This window comes from Stegastes partitus, unplaced genomic scaffold (genome assembly GCF_000690725.1).
Source record: "Stegastes partitus isolate 25-593 unplaced genomic scaffold, Stegastes_partitus-1.0.2 Scaffold66, whole genome shotgun sequence".
NCBI lineage: Eukaryota > Metazoa > Chordata > Actinopteri > Pomacentridae > Stegastes > Stegastes partitus.
The window spans coordinates 743,267-766,471 of NW_007577797.1; the positions used below are offsets into that span (position 1 = coordinate 743,267).

General features: G+C 39.5%; 1 protein-coding gene across 1 annotated transcript in view; it reads right to left on the reverse strand.

Annotated features, from left to right (window-relative positions):
• Window positions 1-6,215: 6,215 nt before the first annotated feature.
• LOC103353282 (electrogenic sodium bicarbonate cotransporter 1-like) overlaps window positions 6,216-23,205 on the reverse strand; it is a 33,790-nt gene continuing 16,800 nt past the window's right edge. The window contains exons 9-26 of the mRNA XM_008276171.1: window positions 23,064-23,151; window positions 21,463-21,617; window positions 20,516-20,632; window positions 19,858-20,032; window positions 17,958-18,091; window positions 16,743-17,005; window positions 16,228-16,280; window positions 15,883-16,068; window positions 14,949-15,062; window positions 14,111-14,272; window positions 12,885-13,063; window positions 12,120-12,192; window positions 11,253-11,321; window positions 9,513-9,686; window positions 9,251-9,415; window positions 9,027-9,120; window positions 8,636-8,713; window positions 6,216-8,520 (exon numbers count right to left, since the gene is read on the reverse strand). Of these exons, the coding sequence (XP_008274393.1) occupies window positions 8,670-8,713; window positions 9,027-9,120; window positions 9,251-9,415; window positions 9,513-9,686; window positions 11,253-11,321; window positions 12,120-12,192; window positions 12,885-13,063; window positions 14,111-14,272; window positions 14,949-15,062; window positions 15,883-16,068; window positions 16,228-16,280; window positions 16,743-17,005; window positions 17,958-18,091; window positions 19,858-20,032; window positions 20,516-20,632; window positions 21,463-21,617; window positions 23,064-23,151 (2,245 nt within the window). The 3' untranslated portion in view covers window positions 6,216-8,520; window positions 8,636-8,669. The remainder of the gene's footprint in view (window positions 8,521-8,635; window positions 8,714-9,026; window positions 9,121-9,250; window positions 9,416-9,512; window positions 9,687-11,252; window positions 11,322-12,119; window positions 12,193-12,884; window positions 13,064-14,110; window positions 14,273-14,948; window positions 15,063-15,882; window positions 16,069-16,227; window positions 16,281-16,742; window positions 17,006-17,957; window positions 18,092-19,857; window positions 20,033-20,515; window positions 20,633-21,462; window positions 21,618-23,063; window positions 23,152-23,205) is intronic.

Here is a 23,205-nt window from a genome sequence, read left to right on the forward strand (position 1 = left end):
GTTGTTTTTACTGAGCTTGGAAAATCCAGTTTCACTCTGTTTGTACCTTCACCCTGGGATAACATGCAGGACAACCTCAATGGACTCACAACTACATTTCTTTTTCCTTAGGCCACTACTTTACTTCTACTCTTATTTTACTTCCAGCTTTTCAGTTGATTCATTTGTTTTAAAATTGTAAATACTCTAATTTATGCCTTTTTTAAAAATCTTATTTTACTATCTTTGCCTTTTAATATTTTTATTGTCATTCTTATCCAAGTTACTTATTTGTGTGACTACATCTTTCATTTTCTTACTTGACTATAAATAAGGCCTCCACATTTTAATGTAGGCCTGAGGATAAATAAAGGTTGATGAATGAATGAATGAATGAATGAATGAATGAATGAATGAACATGGATGCAAGTGGTTATATTATTGTTCTGGAGGTTTTCATTCATTCATTCAGTAATCCATTCAGGCCTATTTCATGCATACATGGGGATTTAACAAATATATAATTTGTCAGCACATTTTGACCTTCAGTCCTCATGCAAACACAGTTTTTGGTCACCTGAAACTGAGCCTTTAAAAACTCCATCTGCAGTGTTGACATGTAGACAGAGAAAACAGTGTCAGGCTTGCGAATTCAGAGTGTGTAGCATTATGTCTAATAGCCAAATTTTCCTTGATCTTAGGACTTACACATACATTTACAATGACTTATCCACTGTGCTACACATGTAATTCCCACCCTCCTTCCTCAGTGCACCATTGTTATTATCCTACCAGAACTGGTAACAGCTTTTGTTCAGTCTTCTGACTGCCCAACTCGGTTTTTGTGTAAGGATTATATGACCACTTGTTGTTTTGTCTCATGACAGCACCTCAGTTGTGTTTTTTTGCATTTTTATGTGGAAGTAGACCTACAAGCCCTTTCTCACCAGCAGTGTCACCTGACCTGCCTCTCCTTTTTTTTACTCCGGTCATCAACCCAGCTCTTTACTACTCATCTGCCAGACTGTTTTTGTTCTGTTTGAGCTCTCGATCAGTCTTTGCTTGCTTCAAGCCTTTTCCTTGTCTTGTTTTTGTAACCTTTCCTTTTATCCAGTAACACTCATTTTGCTTTTACTTGTGGGAGTAACAAGTCACGCTATTAGATCATTGTTCACATTTCTGATATATATAACCTAATTAACTACACTGACGCTGGCTCTTTTGTCTCACAGCAGGAAAGTCATTAACTTGAAGCCACCATCCAGCTGGGTTCTTTTTGTGTGGCGTTCACTTATTCTGTCAGTGTCTTTGATAAAAAGACGGCTCCTTTACACAGTCCAAAAACACAGCTTTCTTAAACTGGAATTCTACTGTTTATTGCCTATAATTTATTTTCTATACAACTGCCTTCTCTACAACTGAATGGACACCATGAAAAAAAAAAGCAAAAAAACAAAAACAGGAGCGGCTGTATTGGTAATCACAATGGGTGGAAGGAGAGTGGGCTCATAGAACAGACGGCACAAGTCAGTAACAAGTCATACATCTGTGACTCACAGAGTTAATGAGGTTGTTAATGCTTTTCTGTGGACTGTTCTCCCACTTTTCCTGAAGGGAGGTTTGAACACCAGTGTGTAGCTGCAACCCTAAATGACATGCAGAATCCAGCATCAAAGGAGTGTTGGTCACATTCTTTGAGCACTGCCTGTTAAAGCCACACCTGACTACAGAGTAAACTTTTTGTGTACAGCTGGTTGAATTTAAAACTCATGTAAACATTACAACCGAAATTAGATCTTTAAGTTTTTCTTTTGGTCAGAAAATAAACCATTTTACATGCCGTGTTTATATTTTTGTTTAGTGTAAGTGAAAAGTTCAATGATATCAAGGAAGAAGAGTCATTTCTGCTGTGGCTGCATCAGTGGTGAGATTTATAACATTTGATGCATTTGAACAGTGACCACTGTGATTGTGAGGGTCGGTTTAGACTTGTGTACATTGGCAACCGACCTTCTGTGTCGTTAAATGTTTTGGGGACTAACAAATTTTGAGTTTTTTACTGTTTAATTTGATTTTCAAATGCATGAGTTTGACCACGACTGACATTGTGGCTATAGGTGGTGTCTAATATATAAACATAGTTGTGGAAGTTTTGGAAAGCTACATGTATTATGTTAAGTCTTGCAATTATTGTTTATTATTTGGAATGTTATATACATTATTTTTTACCATGTATGGTAAGAGCTTTTTTTGTTTGTTTTTTCTTTTGTTTGTTTTTTTAAAATCTTGAATGCTCCCATTACAGGGACCAGATATAACCTGGTCACTATAATGGAACCAAACTTCATCTGTAAAGAAAAAATGCATCCTGAGTCATTTTTGTACCAAATGTGGCACATTCAGTATAGACACCACCTAACAAGACTAAAATGACTACAGTTTTGTTGCACCAAATCCTGTACAGTTAGAACAAGTTCAATAACATCAGTGTTTACTGACTCACCGTTATAATGCTGTTGGTTACTCTCTAACTTACAGTTTTTATTAAGCAAAGTAAAACTTCTTGTTTTTTCTTCACCCCTCAGCTTTTCAGATCTCATTCTGGCCTAGTGATTTCAAAATGTTCTTAACTCTAGAGCCCAGGGATGCCCATTTTGGCCTCATAGTTTTGTGGCTGTTAATTAATAAAACTTGAAGATATTTTTTTCATGTGGAAATTTTCAAAACTAGCCTCGAGCTTACTGGATTCATCAAACTAGTAACTTTAGATACAGGAGGAAAAAGAACAATATTTTTCTCCCACATGTAGTGGAGTAATAAAGGAGCATAAATACTGAAGTAGGCACTGCAAATATAAACAGAACTTAAGTAAATACACCTAATTAATGTCCCTCAAATACATATGAATGTGAAATGAACCTAAAGTTTATCATTATAATGACTAAGAATTTTGTTTGCACAGTGGTTTTCAGTTGTATTTATCGCATTATTAAATTGTCAATCCCTCATTTTATAAACTCTACTTAATAACTCACTGGAACTCTGTGAATCGTGATGCTTAACATCGGATTCCTTGCATAAGCATGAGAACAAAGGATTATTAATTAGCAGTGACATGAAGAGCATAACAAACAGCAGACAGTCAAAATAAACCATAAAGCAAATAGAGATTCATTTTAATGGGTGTGATGCTGCTAATAACAAATCCATGGTTGCACTGGTTGGCCAAGTGAAAGACATTTAATTAAAATGTCTTTTAAAAAAACACGAAACACAACCGACAGCATGGCCTCGTTGAATTACCAGTAAGGCCCACAGGGACGTCACACTAATGGCTCCTCTTTACTGAGAAATGACACAGTGAACAAAGTCTGGACAAGCAATCACAGGACACCGTTATAAACCTTGGAGACCGTGTCATGGGAGGGATGGACTGTATGTGTTGAGAGCCAGCGGGTGTTCTGTCAGTTTATTACGATGAAAGCCATTAAGGTGGGAGCAGTGTAAAAACAAATCTGTAGAATACATCCTAAAGCCCTGATATAGTGATTTGCATTTAATTAACTGGGGTAAATCCACCACATGTTTTGACCAGAGAGTACCAGCCATGCCACATTAAAGGAATACGTTAAAGTCTGCTTGATGCATGACACAATCAATTACCAAATGTACCCTTTGATTGCAATGGTGTGGAATTCAGTAGTAATAATAAACAAATTTTCTATAGCAATATTAATATATAGAGAAATAAAAAATATACATATTTTGCTAACAGATGACTCCTGATAGAGATCAATAAGTGTGTTGATGTGTTACCATTCACAGCTTGTTTTATAAAAGTCCTCCTCCTGAGAAAATCAAGTAGATTTGTTTTACTTTTTTAAAATGTCTACATGTTGTTTTCATATGCTAGAAGACATATCATGAGGAAAATAAGCAGTCAAAACGGCAGCTGAACATTTCCAGCTTAAAGCTGCAACCTACCAATGACAGTCTCAAAAACACAGGCTCAGACTTCTAGTTTCCTACATTACAAACCTAAGGAACCAATCCAGTCAACTTTCATGATGAGACTTCCTGTATTACTATTCTTCAGAATTAGTTCCGATTCTGGGATCCCAGATGTATATTGTCAGCCCCAAATCTAAGTGCTAATGATCTGTTATTGACCTAAGAGTCACGTGCCTCTCGTTGAAACTTCTAATCCAGCATCTCACTGTTGTCATGGTGTCCCAGCTTTGCTAGTCTGGTATAAAGGTAAATAGAACAGAACAGGAACTGCAAATATAATAGAACACCTTAGAGCAATCCAGGACAACAGAACATGCATAACAAATTATTAAGTAGAATTCAGTCATGATTATGTGTTTCACTTGTTCACTGTTGCACCAATCATCCACAACAAACAAAACACCTGCCTAACAACGTGTAGGTCTCCTTTGTGCTGCTAAAACAGTTCAGGGCATCGACACGGGGCCTCTGGGGGTGTCCTGTGGTCAAAGTAACATCCACATGAATGCCAGGACCTGAGGTCTCCCAGCAGAACATTTAATGAGACGATCAGTGCTAATCATTTGAACTATTAGTGGCTTGAATGCTGTGGTGTGAAATGCTGATGTATTCTTAAATAAAATGTAAATGTATTAAGCACCTTTTATGACAGCAAGGTTATTTGTCTGGTTGTATGTCTGTTTCTACTCTTAGCATAATTTGATTTATTTTTTGGAAATTCTGTCACATTTTTTAATCAGTTTCAAGAAACTAACCAGACTTTTCTACATCTCTCTGGATAAGACTTAAAGAGTTGTGAGTTGTGCCACTGTGATTTGGACTCAGAGAACATTCACATGTTTTTGCATGTGCTGCTGGGTTGCCAGATAGTGAATAATCACTGACCTCTCTCACATGGACCTAAGATCCTTTCATAAGCAGCTTAATAGCAGTTACAACTTCAGACCTGTTTGATTTAAACCCTTAGTAACGTTTTATCTCTCATTTAAAACCTAACTTTTAATGCCTAATTAGAAAGTGAGAAACACAGGAATGTTCAATAATCAATCGCCAACATTTAAAAATGCATTATTACTAAACAGAGACTTACTAGAAAGCATTTTTCACAACACAAGTTACCTGTTGTCAATAGATCTATAATTCTTTGTTTTATTACTGAACAAATTAGTCACAGCTGATTACACACCCTTTATAAAGAGCAAGTTGTAATCTTCAAATTCTGCCTTATTTATTACAGATCTGCTCTTGTATTTTCACTTTGAATCTTTATATTGACAGTGTTGACTTGGTCATCACATTTTTCCATTTGGGTTTGTGTTTATTACCTTGAAAACCCTGCTGAGTCTGTGCCTTTATGAAAAGAGTCACTGCTGCCCCCTTGAGCCAAAATCTGATGCTGAGTTAACACCATATATATATTTATGTCAGCATACAACATGTATTTATTGTAGTTTCTTTGTTCACATGGTGAAATTTTAAAGTGTAAGTGTTTTAAAGGGTAATGTTAATAACAAATGTAATGAACTAAAATATATTAGATTTATCACAGTTGTGAGAACACGTGCTGTCCTGTGAAGCAGAAGTACAGGACAGGACTCTTTGCTAAGTTAGTCTCGTAATCCTTCCTGAGCTTTGACAATTACACCATCACTCATATTCAGTTACTCAGACAACGGCTGCATTATCCGGCAACATTAACCTGAGCAGATGTCAGGGAAAAAATGTGGACGATCTCTCTCGCACCAGAGAAGAAGTTAATTATTAGACATTTTTTCCTCTTGGCAATGAAAAGAAAGTGACTCATAGTAATGAGACAATTTGTTTCATTACAGCCAACTCAAGTCGTATGATCGTGGAAACTATGCAGCCTTCATTTCTTATCTTTGCTGTGAGACTGAACACTGACAGCAGCGTGAGATGAGTCTGGCCAGAGTCATTTGGGAAGCGTTGTGGACAGATGAAGTTAAAACTTAGGTATTTGGTCACAATGAGGAAGGAAGAACAAAAAGATAGAAAGAAGAGCTTTCCTGCTGTTCAGCATGAAAGTGGAAATATTGTGGAAACATAATACTTGGGGTTGTGTGGGGCAGCCAAGTAGCGCAGGAAACATCGCACAAATGGGATCCACTATCAGTAAAAATCTGGACACAAACATCATTTGGAGCACTTAGTCATTTGAGAAACCCATCCTCGCTGTTAGAATGATTAAAACACACACAACAGTGTATTTAAGAATCATTTGGACTGTTTTATTGCTCTCATTTAAACACTACTTCATAAAAAAACACTGACATTTTCTTCCTTCTGAGTAACCTATGGTTATTTGAGCACATAAGATGCTTGTATAAAATTATTTCAGTTAGAACATCAAAAATATTACATTAATTGTGGAATCAGAACGAGAAAGTCAAAAGGTCAAGATATACAGATCACAGCACAAAGTGGAAGACAATGTGGCTTTTGTGTCAAAGCAACTTTAACAGTCTTGTGCTTCACATTTTAACAGCATATCGATGTGACTGCGAAAGCATGAATTAAAGCCCTTCTTTACACTACAAATCAGAACCAGCACCGATTGTGCATGTGCTTTTCTTCAAGGTATACATGTACATTTCAAATGATTGGGATGTATTACACTCAGATATGCATTAAAATCGACTGAATCAGTTCTAGTCACCAGCACATACTTCAATCAGCAACAGAACCGTAATCATGTAAGTAGACTAACGAAGGAAAATTAAAGACTGATGCCTTTCACTGCTCATCAAACTGTCACTAAATGGTATTTAGATAAAGCATCGATGCTGCTGTCTCAGTAAAGTGTTGATCTTAAGTGAAGTTGCACAATTTTTTTACCCTGTACACTAAAAAGTAGTAGTTTTTCCAGGACTGGAAGTCACAACATTGTATCTCTCACAGTGATTGTTGATTTGCATTATAAAAATAACATAAATTAAAAAATAAAATACACAAAAAGTACTTAAAGACTGAAAATGTGTCACATGAACGGACGAAGAAGAATCACATTTTAAAGCAAAATTCAACTCAAATAGCCTTTTAGGATTGAGTTGATGGTCAAGTGTGTGAGAACATTGAACTGCATTCAACAGATGGGTAAAATACCTTTCCACCCAACTTCAGCATTAAAAAAAAAACATCAAGAAACAGATGTTTTATCATCAAGTAAAGCCAAATTTAGACAACTTAAATACTTGCTTTTTGGGATAAAATGTTTGGGTGGAATTGTCCTTTAAAACATTGCAATTTGTACATAATTAGTCATATTGCCAAACAAAAACACCTTAAGTGTCAGAACAAGAAGGAAACAGAGTGTAGATTCAGGGATCCTATGTAGTGCCAGTTGAAAAATAAAATCAGTGTTTGATCAAAAATCATTGCACAACAGATGTATTTAATATATAATGCCTGGCACCTACAGAAAATAAGAGGTAGAGCTACAAACGGGTAAAATACATCTATAACTCCCCGGAACAGGGAAACGACAGCCGAGTGGATACAGATCACAGAAAGTATATCAAATTTCAAAAAATTAGGGATGTTAAATGGCAAAGCCAGACATAAAATTCAACCAGCACATTATTTTTGCTGAAAGTTTAAATATAATAAATATAGAAAATAGAAGATTAGAAAACAACAATAAAAGTTCCAGTCTGCAGGGCACTGAACCATAAACTCCTCACCATAATGAAACATGTTACTCTTACATTACCTTCTGGATGTGTTTATGAATTCGCAGCCTTAGATGAAAGCTAGAGATAAATAATTAATATGCCCATAAATACAACATTAAGGTCTGCTCATGACTGTGCATAGATCAGATTTTGTAGCCCTTTTGTTCACGACAAATAAAGAAGGAATCCCGTTTGCCTCCAAATGCAGTACCTCCGCTATGTTTGAATCCCGAGACTCCAGCAGTTATGACTTAAAACCTTCAAAAACAACGAATAAAAACAGTACTATGAGAAGAGATGCTGGCTACGGTCAGTATTATTGAAATTAAATCTATTAGAAAGTGTGGAAAACTCCTCCTGATGTGTAAAGAGTGGAAGAAAAGTGGTGTATCTGCTCTAAAACCACTGTTATTCTACAGACTTAATGTATCCTGGACCTCTTTGATGCTTGATAAATTATTTGCACACACATTAATAAGATATTGACGTCCCATAAAAACTGCATACGGACGACCTCGAGTGGCCCCTTTGTTTTCTGCAAAGAAATCCTGCAGATGAAGAAATGGATCGTGTTTCAGCCCTTGTTAAAATTCAGTACCACCAAAGTGTTTCAACGTTAAGACGAATACTTCCAGCCATTCGGATTTAAAGCCTCATACGAGAAATATTAAAAATTTGAGGCGGTGCCATAGTACAAAAGAGGATGTTCTGTTGTGTCTTTGGACAATTCTTTCACAGATCAGTTTCAGAACCTTTCCTCCGGATGAAACCGTTATCCTCAGAGTCACGGCGTAGTCGAATCTGAGGCAAATATTTTGTCCATGAACCTCTCTCAAGGCTGAAAGAGAAGAGACACAGAGTTACGTAAATGTGATGTCTAATGAGCTATAATTTATACAGCATGAGAGAGGAAAAAAAAAGCTAATGTGATGCATCTGCCAGCTGGTACTCACTTACTCGGCCACAGTGGGCGACTCGTAGTAATGCTCAGCACGGTGAATTCGGGTTAAGGAAAGTCTCCGACTGATCTCCTGAAGGGAAAGGACAGAGTAGCACTGTTACAATCATGAATTTCAAATAGAGAAGCAGAAAAAAGAAACACAGCAAGCACTGCAAAGCCGCTTTTAGGATTATTATATTAACAAAAAACTATTATGAATAATTCAAACAAACAGGTTAGAGCAGCATTAAAAAATAGAAAAGCAGACAGGTCTTTAAAGATATTAAATCTTATAAAAGCAAGAGAGCGAGGAAGACTCGGAAAAATGTGAGCGAGAAGCCTTTAAAGGTGGAGATCGAGCAGCCCTTGGAGCTACAGCAAAGCAAACCCTGGCTCGTACTCACTATCCAAAGACTTATCCCCCAACATGGGCTCCTGTTCCATCATATCCATAGAGATTTTTATACTGGGGACATTTTCACGGTAGGGGTAGTCAGACTGTGGGAGGAGGGAGAACATCAACACAAATGGATATTTTTTATGGTGAGGATCTACTGGAGGTCGGCTAGTCAAACACAATGACAATGGACACATGACAAGGTAGGAAACTATTTGTGTATTTACTTACAAATTCCATGTCACTGTCAATGCTTCCCTTCTTCTTGTTTTTCTTTTTCTTCTCGTCCTCCTTCTTCTTCTTATCTTTCTCTGGGATGACGTCGTCCAGGTAGCTGAGGTCATGTTGGGAGAACACCCAGTCCATGGCCTTTCTGACAGCAACCAAAGCCAAAATCTAAAGGAAAAAATTAACACAAATATCTTGATTATGCTTCCTGCCCAAATATCGAGCCCTGTGTATTTGCTTTTTAGCTACGTCAGCCGTTTCTCACCATGACAGGGAAAATGATGGCGGCCACAGTGGACTTGAGGATCCAGAGGAGGGCCAAACACAGGCCCTGGATGAAGGTGAAGAGGTGGATGCGTCTCTGGGGGACGTGGCGCAGGTAGATCAGGTCCGGCTGGTGCTTGGCGGGCATGAGGAGCAGCTGCAGGCGATCCATGAACTGGCACAAGCAAACAGGAAGAAAGGCCAACAGGTCAAGAGACTGGACATGTTGCAACCAGAAGCTGAACAATATCTGTGTAGTAGCCGATGTTAAAGATATTCATTCATTATATTTTAAAAGGTGTGGCTGTTACTGTCAGTGAGTGAGAGGCTTGTACAGACAGTGTTAAGTCTGTATTCAACTTTGACTTGTTAGCAGCAGTGCCAGGAAGTAATACATCACAGTAATATATGTACTTCAGTGTGTAGGATAAAGGGTTAGATTTTGCAGTTCATTTAAAACTTATCATTCCAGTGAGGTTTTTGTTTTGTTTTTTTTTCTTTTCAGCAGTTTGTTGGTGGATTTTTGTCTCTGTGTTCAGACTTCAGAGGTTATGCCCTAGTCTGGCACAGGGACTAGAAATGTGAGGAGACATTTAGCATCTACCTTAGGGGCGAAAAAGGACAAATACATCTCCAGCCATTGCAAAAGTTGCCCAAGTTGACATTTTGTGTTTTTGCTGCTGAATGGTTTCCCTTCATGTGCTTGAGGCTACCTTAACTACTTAAGTACTCTATGTCTTTGCATACATTGCATCTTATCTCCTAGCTAGCCATCTGTAGCTTTGTATACAATGTGTCTTAGCTGATAGCTGGTCACTAGTAACTTTGCATATATTGTTTCTTTGCTGTTAGCTAGCCACTTGTAGCTTTGCCTACAATGTGTCCTGGCTGCTAGCTAGCACTAGTAACTTGCATCTTGGCTAGCTAGCACTGGTAACTTTGCATATATTGTTTCTTAGCCGCTAGCTAGCACTAGCAACTTTGCATATATTGTTTCTTAGCTGCTAGCTAGCACTAGTAACTTTGCATATATTGTCTCTAAGCAGCTAGCTAGCACTAGTAATTTTGCATACATTGTTGCTTAGCTGCCCGCTAGACATCTGTAGCTTTGCTTTCATTGTAGGAGGGTGTGTGAGCAGGAGCCCTGCTGTACTCCAGCTAGGCTAACATTAGCCTCTGATGGTCAACACATGCTTCTTAAATGTAGTCTGGCTAAATTATATTGATGCTAAATTCGTAAGATGTGATAAGCAGGAGTGGAGACTGTAAAGTTTAAAGGCAGTTTGCTGGTGGTGCTGTGAACAAAGTAACTGAACAGGTAAGGAACTTTTGTGTGTAATATTGTGTTCTCTCGCTTCCTGTTCCTTCACTCACAATCACTGCATTGTGTTATTTGTCTGAATGTATGCTATTGTTGTGTCATAGTTAGTACTTACTAATGTGTTGTTAGTTCATTAAATGTATATAAATATAAGCTCAGTGCCTCTACTGTTTTGTTGTTCACATTTCAGTCACTAACCTACATGGATTCCAGCTACCAAACTTTTATAAATAACCATCAATTGAAATAATTTCCCCAAACATTCCTGAGGCTCTTGACAGCGCAACAAGAGCTGCTTCATATGCTGCATTATTATATGAATCTGATGTGTATTTTGCTAGTCCGATGTCTGTTAGATTGTGTAATAATTCTGCATAAGCATTCAAACCCCATTTGCGTGAACAGGCCAGGGGGACTCACCTGGACACCATTGAGCGATGCCACTCCCATGTAGAGGAACACACCGTAGAGAACAGGCATGGGAATGAACTGAAGAACACAGAGCACAGCAACAGGTGTTAATGTCATGTGTGGCAGGCTGTAGTCACCTCAGTTAAAGGTAAAGAAATTACATCAATTCAAATGTAAGAGCGCTTTCATCTAAGTAAGTAACAAGAATTTTTATTTTTGGCATCACTGCTTAGTTAAAAATAGACCACAAGCAGCTTTTCTAGGAATGTTCTTATAGTGGACACATTGCTGTGATCAGTTGGTGCAGGTTTGATAAGTGTGTGTTGAGTGTAAGCCAAGGAGTCCTGTATGAACTTTAAAGCAGTGGAAAAGAAACCCAGTAAAACCTGCTGCAGAAATTTTCTATCTAAATATAGAGTATTTCTTTATCTTTTGGTGATATTCACAACAGAGGATGATCAAGTGTAAAATACATTTGAAGCAGCATTAATAATTATTGTGCGAGTCACTCCATTGTCATAGATGAATACAAGAGTTTAAAGAAACATGAATTCAGTGTCAGAACCTGAAAATCCAGAAAATGCCCACAAGGGGGCGCACCAGCTCCAACTATCTGCACTCGGTGGCTGCACATTTAATGTTTGGCAGCTTAATGAGGGAATGGAAACTCAAGAACTCACTCCGCTGCAATTGGAGCTTAAGCCCTGATGAACATGCTTATTTCACATCGTATTACTTCAGCTATGGGAGTTCCTAATCGGATAAACAAAAGACTTGAAATTATTGTAAATTTAAGAGGGGTGACAGGAGTTTGTCCTAAAAGGGGCGGACAGTAATCCATATTTCCATGGAAGAATTAAAACATTGGAGCTGTACCTTTAGGATGGGGGCCATGAAGACAGAGAGTCCCGTCAGGAGGAACACGAAGATACCAGTGACTCTTTGTTCCCTGGATTTGTGGAGGAGGGGGGGCAAGAACAGAAGTTAAGATCCAAATCAGTGCAGATGAGCAATTAAATATACTTTTTTGTAGCTGTCTCAGTCCATCATATGCATCTCTGCCATACATTGTTGATACAGTGCAAGCAGTGGCTCTGTGTCCTGCAGCTTTACTTTTACTTGTTGCATATGAACAAATATAGGGCTTGACAGGAGGCAAAAGTCATAAAAACAATGTGACTGCACAGTGAATTATTCATGATGCGCATCTCAATCATAGGTAGACTTAGGAAGCAGAATATTATTTTTCCTGATCTCTGCTTTGACCATTTAAATGATTAAATTAGGCTGGTTCACTCACACACATTTTCAAAATGATTCATAAAATGAAAAACTACATGCAGGTGCAATTATAGATCTCATTTTTTGGCACATGCAGTTAAGTCTTTTTTGTACGTATACTTGTGGTACAAATTATACACACAGCACCGTGGCTCATGATGCTATAAACTGTTAATCTGCTTTATAACCGTCTGCTAGGAGATTTATTTACACATGGGAATCCAAAATGAAAGCAATTAACTACCTGGCACAGACAAATGTAAACAGTCCTCTAGGGAAAAAAAAGAGAAAGCTTTGCTCTGGACCAACATGTTAAAAATTAAATTGTTTAAGTGATGTCGAGCAGCTGCCTTTACTCACCTGACACCCAGGAATTTGGGCTGCTCCCCGGGGGCTGACGTCTGGGTCTCCATTTTCAGAGAATCAATGTGGGCGATGGAGATGACAGTGGCAGCCACGTACCACGGCAGGCCCATGAAGGAGCAGATCACCATCAGGATGGCCACCCAGAACAGGTCCAAGTGGTACCCGGCCCCTTTCTGAGAGGAGGCACGAGGAAAGAGAGCAGGACGGTGAGTTTGTCCAGAATGACAAACACTGGAGGAGATATCATCACAGTGAACCAAAACACACAGCTGAATCATGCATCAAGTGGCAGCGGTTCAAAGAAGATTTTTCCAGGCATCAGAAATGATCTTGTGATCTCGTGGTGCAGATTCTCAGTATGCCATCAGGATATTACACAAATAGAAAGCAGTGTCAATTATTACATTTGTCCTGGTCCTATGGGTAAACAGCATTTGGACTCTGAACATTTGATTTTTTTTTTTTTTCCCCCATTATCATTTTTTTTAATCTCTGAACTCCAAAACCCACCAGCAGGTCTAAAAGGCATAAATCAAAACCACTATTGTACATCTCATTTTTAAAAATTGTCAAAATAAACCATTTGCACAAAACAGATTCTGTAAAAAACTAAAAATTCTGCACTCCTCGGTACAACCATGAAGCCAATGGTGACTCTGCTGCAGTCATGTGACAAAAATCAGGGACTTTTCAGCTGATCTGCAGGTGGTGCTTACACAGAGCAGACAGGGGACAAGTATGGAAACAAATGAAAATCTAAGTAGTAAAATGTCCATGTATTTAGAGCTTACATCTTTTGTAGTACTGGTAAAGTAACACCTGGGGGAACTTGGGGAAAATGTTGCACATGCTGATTTTAGATTTCTGAGATTTTTGTTAAATAATCCAAGAAATTCCACTTCAGTTTTTTTCTGTTCTTTTTTTATAATGATGAATGACATTAGGCCTCTGTTTTATGGTACAAAGGACATGTTGAAGTTATCTCCGTTTCTAGCCATGGTTGTGCTGTTTCCATAGAGATGCAGGACTTTATACCTCAGTAAAAAAAAATCAGCCCACACTGAGTAAAAATGTGATGGGAAAAAAATACAAAAAATGCCCAGAAACTGCTTCAAATTAAGGAGGTTTAATCCTGATTACAGTCCTTTTTTCTGTAGAGTTTTATCCATGAATGTGTTAATTTACTTCATCCTTCAGAAACCTGAAGGTGGTGCACCCACCTTGAGTTTGTGCTCTTTCCTGTTGACGATCACAGCAGTGATCTGCTGGTCCATAAATATCAGGATGGTGACCAGCAGAGCAGGGAGGGCAGACGCCAGGTACACCCACCAAGGGTTTCCTCCAAATGGAGGAATAAACCAGCCCCTCAGCGGACTTGTGGGCTAGACAAAATTAGAATGAAGAAGAGGAGTGTTAAAATTTGCCAGTGTGGGTATAGACCTCTGATCTGAACTGATGAGTGCAACATTATTTACACATTCCAGATCTCTGCACACAAATAGCATCTTAAACAGAACACAAAACATTCCAAATAAATCAGAAAGAATATCTAATTTGAAGTGGTTTGTTCAGTGCTCAGACTTTCTGAGTGTGGTGAACAGAGTTTGAAATTACTGGTGCATCATTACAGGACAGAAAACAGTGAATTAAGACTCTGTGGTCAAACAAAGCTGGCTCTGTGCTTGCAACCATAAGACCATCTGTGTTCTCACATCACCTATAATCAACTTGTACCCGTTCCTCTACCTAAGGGTGGCTGAGGGAGAGGGGGGGCAGCCAGCTGAGGAACATTTGAGCTTGGAAATCTCCAAGAACGGCTGTGTCTTAGTTTCAGGTAATATGTATCTTACTGGGCAAGCTACAAAGAGAGCATTATGTTGGGATTTTAAAGAATTACAGAGGCTTTCTAGCAGAAACATGGATCATTATCAGTGTAATCAGAGGAAAGCGCAACTGGCTGACCATTGTCACTCTACCAAATGCACCGATTTCAGTTGAAATGACTCTTACAGATGCACACATTTTTCTGTAAGAGGTCCTGCAATGTGTGTTATATACCTTGAATTCACTTGGCACTATGAGCTTTGGAGTGTCCACACCAACAAAGGCGTCCACGCCGCAGAAGAGAAGAATGGTCAAGATGATTGCAAAGTCGCTGATAAGCTTCCTCACCTGGAAAGACACAATCACAGCAGGTCTGAGTGTTTTTCCTTTTTTGAAATTTGTGGTGGTGTGAGCGACTAATTTTACTTGTGTTTGACAAAGAAGAACACCTGTAAAGCATGTAGGAAACAAGCACTGGAGAATGTTACCTTGTTCACGTTGCACTTTTACTGCTGCAGTTCAGTGAGTGCAACTAAACCTGTCATTTAAAGTATGCAGACAGTCACTGGGGTGCACTCACTCAACATCCACAAAATGCTATTTTTGCTTGTAATGGAGTATTTTTTAAATGATAATTCCCCAACCATTTATCACCACGCACTCCTAATTTCTACCAGTGTAAGGTCTTTATCTATCTTTATGTCCTTTTGGAGATTTATGTCCAAGATCATCAGTGTAAGTGGTGGCAGGTGTTTTTTTTCCCCTGTTGACAATGTCTAAAAGTGCACATCTTTTTCATGTATTTGTTTTGTGAAGTGACAAGAGAAGGAATATGCAGCATTACTTTGCAAGATGTGCACTGATTAGCGTCTGAGGCAAATTATAGGTAAGTAAATTCCTCCTAGAGGTGGGTATACACCATATACCTCCATACACGCACCAGTACACCTCTGAGTAAAATCTAAATGAGGCCCAGTAATACATGAAGCTGACATGGAGTCGCATAACTTCTTTGCTCAAACTGTTTTGAAATCTGACCTTGAAAACTGCAAGCATCTGCAATGCAGTGTTCTCAGTTATTGTTCACTCCTTCTGGCGAGGATTCATCTGCACAAGGCCAGAATTTGAAAACAACTGCACACATCCAGAGTTAGGTGTCATCGCTCACCGTGGTGGGAAAGAAGCGACTTGTCTTGAACTTCTTCAGGCCCATGGAGCAGGTGTAGGTCCCGAAGAACAAGATGAAGGACATCAGGGTGATGTCAGGCACAAAGCCACAGTTGTCGCCGACTAGCCGCCCGCCGTACTTCTTACACTGCTTCATGTTCAGGGACGCCCAGGTGGCGTTCACTGGCTGGAGACACAAGGAGGTAAAGTTCACAGCGTTTGAACCAAGAAAGTAACAATATTTGGAGAAAAATAGCCTTTAAGCAATGAGTTGTGAATCCAAACTGCTAATGCTATGCTACTAAATGTCCAAAGAAGAAAAAAAAAAAACTAGGACACCACATACCAGATCAGTACTGTTTGTCCAGGCAGAGAGATCGAGGAGTTCTGATGAGTTGCCTAGAGAAGAGAAACAATCTAATCTTAAAATGGGAGCACTTCTAACACTTGTAGTATCAAGCGTAGAAACCGTTTTCAATCTGTGTCAACATCTCTCACAAACATGCTGCCAGGTCGCTCACGACACACAAACTGATAGGGCTGATGAGAAAGTAAACAGTGGTATCTACAACATGACACATGCTAGTGTCATTTGTTATTTCTACTGCAAACACAGCAAAAATATGTTGAGATCTTTGTTTAACAAATAAAAAATGTAGCCTCTATGCCAAACGGGAAAAGTCCAAATACAACTATTTAGCTTTAAACATCTGGTATCACTATTACTGAAGTTTTGATGGTTCAAGACAACCAAGTGGTGGCATCTGACTCCCGTGATCAGTATTATTGGTTTAACTCTTCCTGTAATCCATCTTTATGTGAACATTCCAGCAACCTGCAGACAGAGTGCAGACTACGTACCAGGCATGCAGCGGCAGTCGTACTGAGTGACCAGGTTGGGATCGTAATCGGAGTTAATCGGGTTGTGGTGGGCCAGCTTGATCATCTTTTTGAAAGCGTCGTAGATGAAGATGAAGCTGATGAGGGCCGAGAAGCCTTCCTCCGTGAACCGTGTGAAATACTGCACCAAGAAGCTGGCGTCTGTGGCGACCAGCACCAGACAGAATATACCCGACCACAGGCCGATCCACAGCCGGAACTCAAGGTAGTCGAAGCCATTGTCTCTGGGGAAGAGGGAGTAGTTAATTGTGAACTGAAGGGTGTGCCTGCACCTTTATATTTTATTTCCTCAATAATTATGCTCCTACCAGGAACTCACTGAACTTTCAGCTTCTCCTGTTGAACCCGAATAGACTTTTAAAAGATCTGTAAATATTAGCTACCCTGTGGGGTTCTTTAAAAAGCAGAACAATATTGACTTTAAAGCTGCTACTGTCATCAGGCTCCTCTCTGCAGAGCTCTGCTGGTGTAGTATTCACATGATATTGAACAGCTGTAGACTGGCCAGCAGCTGCCACTGACTCAGCAAGCGTTGACTTGAGGCATGGAAACATTTGGGGGACACAGACATTCTTCACTCACAGTGTAAAATTAAATGAGGGTGAATTATTAATAATGGAACATAATCAGCATGGTGTTTGGTAATGCTAGAAGTCTCTCTCTGGGTGAGGGAGGGAGTACAGTGGAAGGAGGAGGGAGAAGTTGGCATCCCCCCCTCCCCCGGTAATATTACAGGACCTCATGTCTTTTCTCGAATGCACTTGATTACATTTTCTCCTGCATCTTGTTCTACACAAGGATGTGTGTGGTTCTGTTCTGGTCCCCCAGTCAGGAAGCTGACGGCTAAAACACATGGGAAATTAACAATCAGCTGGCAACAGCACCCTAAACAATCTGTTACTGCCAAGAGACCTGCAGTGAGCACAAAACGTTCTGGTGAGCTTTTGCTCCAATAAACCATCTTTGATGCAAAGTTGCCAGCCTTCTTTTTTTAATTTTGAAATTCCTAACGTTGTTAATGTTCAATTCATTTATTATTTCAACAGCATCAGTCCTTTGGGGAAAGACCACAATCTATAAATACCTCCCAGGCCACTGCTCCTGTTTTTGAACTTGGCTTCACCCTCGCTTATGCTCACTTTATTTAAAGTCAAAGGATAATTTTGAGCAACTCACTTGCTGAAAGTGAAGAGGAGTCTTTCAAAGACCAACACCGGGCCTGTGCTGCTGAGGATAGTCAGGGGTTGACCAGCCAGCAGACAGAACACTGCTCCTGTCAGTGCCGTACCCAGGAAACTTTCCAACACTCCCTGCAAAAAAAAAAAAAAAAAGAGACTTTACACACAGCTAATGAAGCAATTAAGTCCTGCAAAGTATATAAAAGGAGATAAGCACATTCATGTGGTGAGCATGACTCCAAATCAAGCATCTTTATGAGAGGAATTGTTCAGCAGGCTGGTATCAGTATGCACAGTTTTTAAATAGAATTCTGCTTACTCAAATGAAACTATTGTTTTACACATACACACTGAGCAGCTGTAGTTCAGGCCCATCAGGATAGGCCTGTTTAGTTTCCAGTCATGTCAGGTTTTCTTTTCTTTTTTTTTTTACGACAGACCTAATGCTAGATAAGCGATTCACAACAGCTCTGAAGCATGCGCTGAGAAAGGTTAAGTGAGGGGAGGGATTCCCTTTGTTGTGCTCAGAGTAGAAGGGGAGTGACACCGGACTGAGGAGCACCGGTGGTGGGGGGAGGTCACTGGGAACACAGCCGTGATGAGGCTACAGTGGCTGAGTAATCTGGATCTGTGGTTATTTACAGCCTTGGCAAATCCCCGAGGCCGATGCCCTGCAGGTTTCTTTGTCACAAGGGAGGCCAAAGCAAGCACCTTGATGACTGGACAGCCTTTTACGCTCAGCTATCAGGGGTACCTGGCTGGATGCAGCGAGCAGTGAATGCAAGTGTACCACAGTTGTAACAGCGCTCTCATATGGAATCCTGCCAACAGCAGGTACAGCAGATGGATGCATTACGAGCCTCTGAGCTCAAAATTACCATGGCTTATCAGCTGAAGTGACTGTACGAGTTTAACATGCGGAGCAGGGTAATGATGGAGGTGAAAACAACAAACATCCTAAAACAAATCCAATCTCTTGCAATTAGGTGTACACAGAATAAATGCAGTACAATACCCAACTCATGGGAAACATATTCTGGTGGGGCTACAATAAAAAAATAAAAATAAAAGAAAAGCAAAATGTGCTCCATGATTAAAAGGAATGGAAGAAACAACTGCTACACATGTATTCAGAGCAGAAACATTATAGCCATGCAAGGACATAAGAGTCAGTTTACCAGTTCTTATCAGCTCTTTAATCTGGTAACCTCAACACTGTGTGTGACCAGAATAAAGGCTCTGAATTTCAGCATTACAGTCAGTCTGAAAATGAAGGAATAACTCCTATAGAGTGCCTGATTTACGGTCTTTTATGGTATGAGAACTATTGTGATTTACGTCTCAGTTAGGAGTCTGTGCCACCTGAACCCAAACTGGATCAATCCAGACTCCGATCCAGCTCCATGTACAGTGCTCATATTTTTTCAACTTCGTCAGCAGTAACACAACTTGAATGTTCAGACAGTTCAAAGTAAACACATCAGTTTGTTTTTCCTTTTACTGTGTGCCAATGTTTTCACAGGAAAAAAAAAAACCCACTTGCTGTAAAACATTACAATCAGTTGGAAAATGATGAAATAACATTCTACAAATTTAACTTAGTACATTAGCTGTATCTAAACTGTTGTGATTGAGCTCAGTGAAGCTGAGCTAAAAGCCAGGGCTACCTGAACCCCAACTGGACCAATGTGGGTTTAGATCTAGCTTTAATGACTGGTCAAACCTAGGCGAGGGACAATCTTTTAGGCGTGTTTAACTTTGTCAGAGCTGATACCACAAGTTTATTTTTGTTAAGAGATTGTTTCATTTTCAGTGAGCTTTCCCTTTGATTGTGCACACTTGGTTTAGGTAAAGTCAAAAAACCACAATAAAAAAAAAAAGTGGGACGGATGGTTTACCTGCATGTTGTCTGTCGCATCTCCAAGCAGGCCTCCAAATGTGATCGCATTCGTGACCGTGCCCAGATAGATGAACAAGATGGCAGACAGAGACTGGATATGTAGCGCATCATAGAAGTCACTTGCAAAAAATGGCAGTTTCCGCTTGATATCCAGGACAAGACCTCCACAGAACCTTAAAGACAGAGCCGCTCAAGTTAGCAAGCGCAGGATTGTTTAATGACAGATGATGTGCAGAAGGTGGGGAAAGAAAAGGATTACTGGAAATATTTTTGTCCAAGTTTCCAATGAAAGGAGACTTGTTCCGAACAAAGACAAACAAAGCGTTATTCAATAGTGAAGTGATGTCATTGTTCTTTACTTCTGTGTGGAACATTTCCTCGTTTGAAACTTACTGGAAGACAAAGACTCAAATTTTTTTTCTCAGCGTTGACTTCTAGTTCATAATCCTGACGGTATTTGATTGTCATCAGTGAAGGTATGTTTTATAATCTGGATGATAACACCCTCGTCTACAAGGCTCATGACATCCTCTAAAAGCTTTTTTCTTTTTTTCTTTTTTTTTAAACAAGAAAGCATCAAATTTCTTTGTAAAGCCACCATCTCTGAGGATGATGTGATTTCTTAATTTCTTAAAAGAAAGTGAAATCTTAATTACTTTCTCGTGCGCTGGAGCTCCTCTCCGACTTCGTGTCCTCCTCCCCCGCCGTGTCCCGTATCGTGAGGAGTGTCGCCGTTCATCTGAGGTGGCTCTAATCCGGCGTACATGTTCTTCCTTTAAAAACAGAAGACGTACCACAAGCCTTCAATAAACTCAAGCAAGAAGAAAAATTGAAATGAAATCCATCAAGATATTTTGTCTTGTCAATCAGTAAATCAGTCATCAGCAAATATGCCTTGTAAAACATGAAATACTGTATTGAAACTTAGAAAGGTTAAAAATGTACGTCACATAATCCACCAAATGTAAAGCATATGGAGAAGAAAACTGACCAAAAACCATTCATGTATTTGTGTGAGATCCATTATTTCTAATAAAGCATCACGGGCATCACAGATCCATTTTAGTGTAATATGGAAAGTGTTGCCTAGTATTATATTACACATACTAACTGTACTCACTCTACACTAATCTTCATTTATTATTTATATGTTCAATATTATTAGTATTATTATTATTATTATTACTACTACTACTACTACTACTACTACTACTCTGGCTAAAGTCGACACCTTGTGGGACTCATTGGGCTCCTAACAATCTGTAGCTTATGGTAACAAACTTTAGGTTTTGCTGTATAACCGACAATACTGAGCCAGTTCCCTCATTTTGTACAATCTTCTCCACTTGTGTTAAAATAACTTGGGCTCTTAGCTGAATGCTAAACAGCAGGATTTCCATTTAACATCCAATAGTTGTCATTTACAGCCACAGTTCAGTTAAAGTTAGATGCTCACACTTTTAGAAGAACAGAGTGAAATGCAGGAATGAGTTTTGTCCATCTCAGCTGCTGTTTATGTTCATGTGACACATGAGTGAGATTTAATAGATTTATGTGGGGTGACTTCATTAACTTGGATTAGGCTATGTGGATTAGAGCAGACCTCTTGTCTGAGGAGGGCAGAGTCTTGGGTGGCTCTATCCTGATGTCGGGGTCCCACTCGCCGGGAGGCAGGACGATGACCTCATCCAGGAACTCATCGATACCGGCCAGCAGGTCCTGCCTGTCCTTAGCTTTGTAGGCGATATCATGGAATACCTGCCAGCAAACAAACACAACCACAACATTAAGAAGCAACTAATTACCCTTGTACCAGGTACAGGCTGTGCCCATTATAAAAACAACTGGTGCCATTTTTCAAAGGTTGCCAAGCATTCAGCATTGACTGGAAGAAGCTGACAGTTCATACAAAGAGTGTCCAACCAGTGTCACTGATTAATTTTTATGAGGTTGGTATTTAATTTAAAGTTTTGATTAGGCTGAAGTAAAAAATGTCATTTTTTTCCCCCCAGATCTCACTCTGGCCTGATGATGTAGCTGTTATTGATTAATTCTGGTGTCCGGTGGAAATTCAAAAATAAAAAAAATAGTCTATGGCTTAATCATGTAACATGTCCTTAAATTATTTATCCAGAACCGGGAAGAAGAAACACAAAATGCGCAACTACAATGGCTCACTTGAGAACACTGCCCACTCACTTCTGTCACAGTAATGTAACATCATGACACCTAACCTCACCACTAACATAGAATTCCTCAAAAGCTTTCACAATGTACACAAACAGTGTGAACATGTGCGTATCCTCTGATCAGTGGAACAGGCACAGTACGGCCGGGCAGCATGTGAAGTGATGACTCCAAAACACAAACAACTGATAAACGTGTGACACGTTCGTCACGAGAGCGCTGAGGGGGTAAAGTTTAACTCGAGGAAATCCTGGAAAAACACTTCCTACGCTGCTGTGTTGACATACGAGATATGGTGGGAAGAGTCGAGGCCTGTGGGAAATTGCCAGCCAGGTGCTCTCAGGATTGAGAATGTTCTGAACTATCTGTTAACATTCCTGACAACGCTGAGAGGCTGACCCTGGAGAAGTGACGGTACAGAGCAGAGACACTAAGCAGACTGTGGAAAAACTGGAGGACAGAAAAAGCCTATAATGAAGAGAAATTATAGACTTCAGGGTTCTTTTTTCAAACCTTATTTTACTACATATATTCTGCTAACACCAAAACAAATTTGTCTCTCACAACTTCACAACACACAGCTTAACAGCTAAGCTAGAAGTTGGTGGCTGCCAACAGGACTGGTCGGGCCAACTGCTGCGATGATTAATGCAGCAATATCCAGAGAGCTGAGATTTGGCTGCAGATGGCAAAGAGGAGGGTTTAGGTTGACAGCCCTCTTACACTACTTTATTAAAGTTAACTGGACCAGCCAAAAGCTTAATGGGTTATTTTACTGTCTGGAGGATTGGTCACCTCATTCCAAAAGAGATCTCAGGATGTCTATTGTCTTGGTTCACAACAGAGGACTAAAGAGGATAAGATGTATTGTGTTACAGTAGTAAAGTGTTTTCTGTCCTTTATTTACAGTTTATAAGAAAACCATTGCGACAAAAAAATCTCATCAATTATATTAAAACAAAGGGGTAAAAGGGGCACCTTTAGTTTGTAGCTGAAATAATCCTGATAATAACATACCTCATCTGACATCAGGGTAGCAATTGCTCTTCCAATCTCATGATAGGACTTTGCTTTGCCTTTTGGGCCCAACAGGACGAAGAGAAATCTAAGGACAAAGAAGAAAATGAGATGTCACGAAGTCAGCAACTGATTGTTTGCA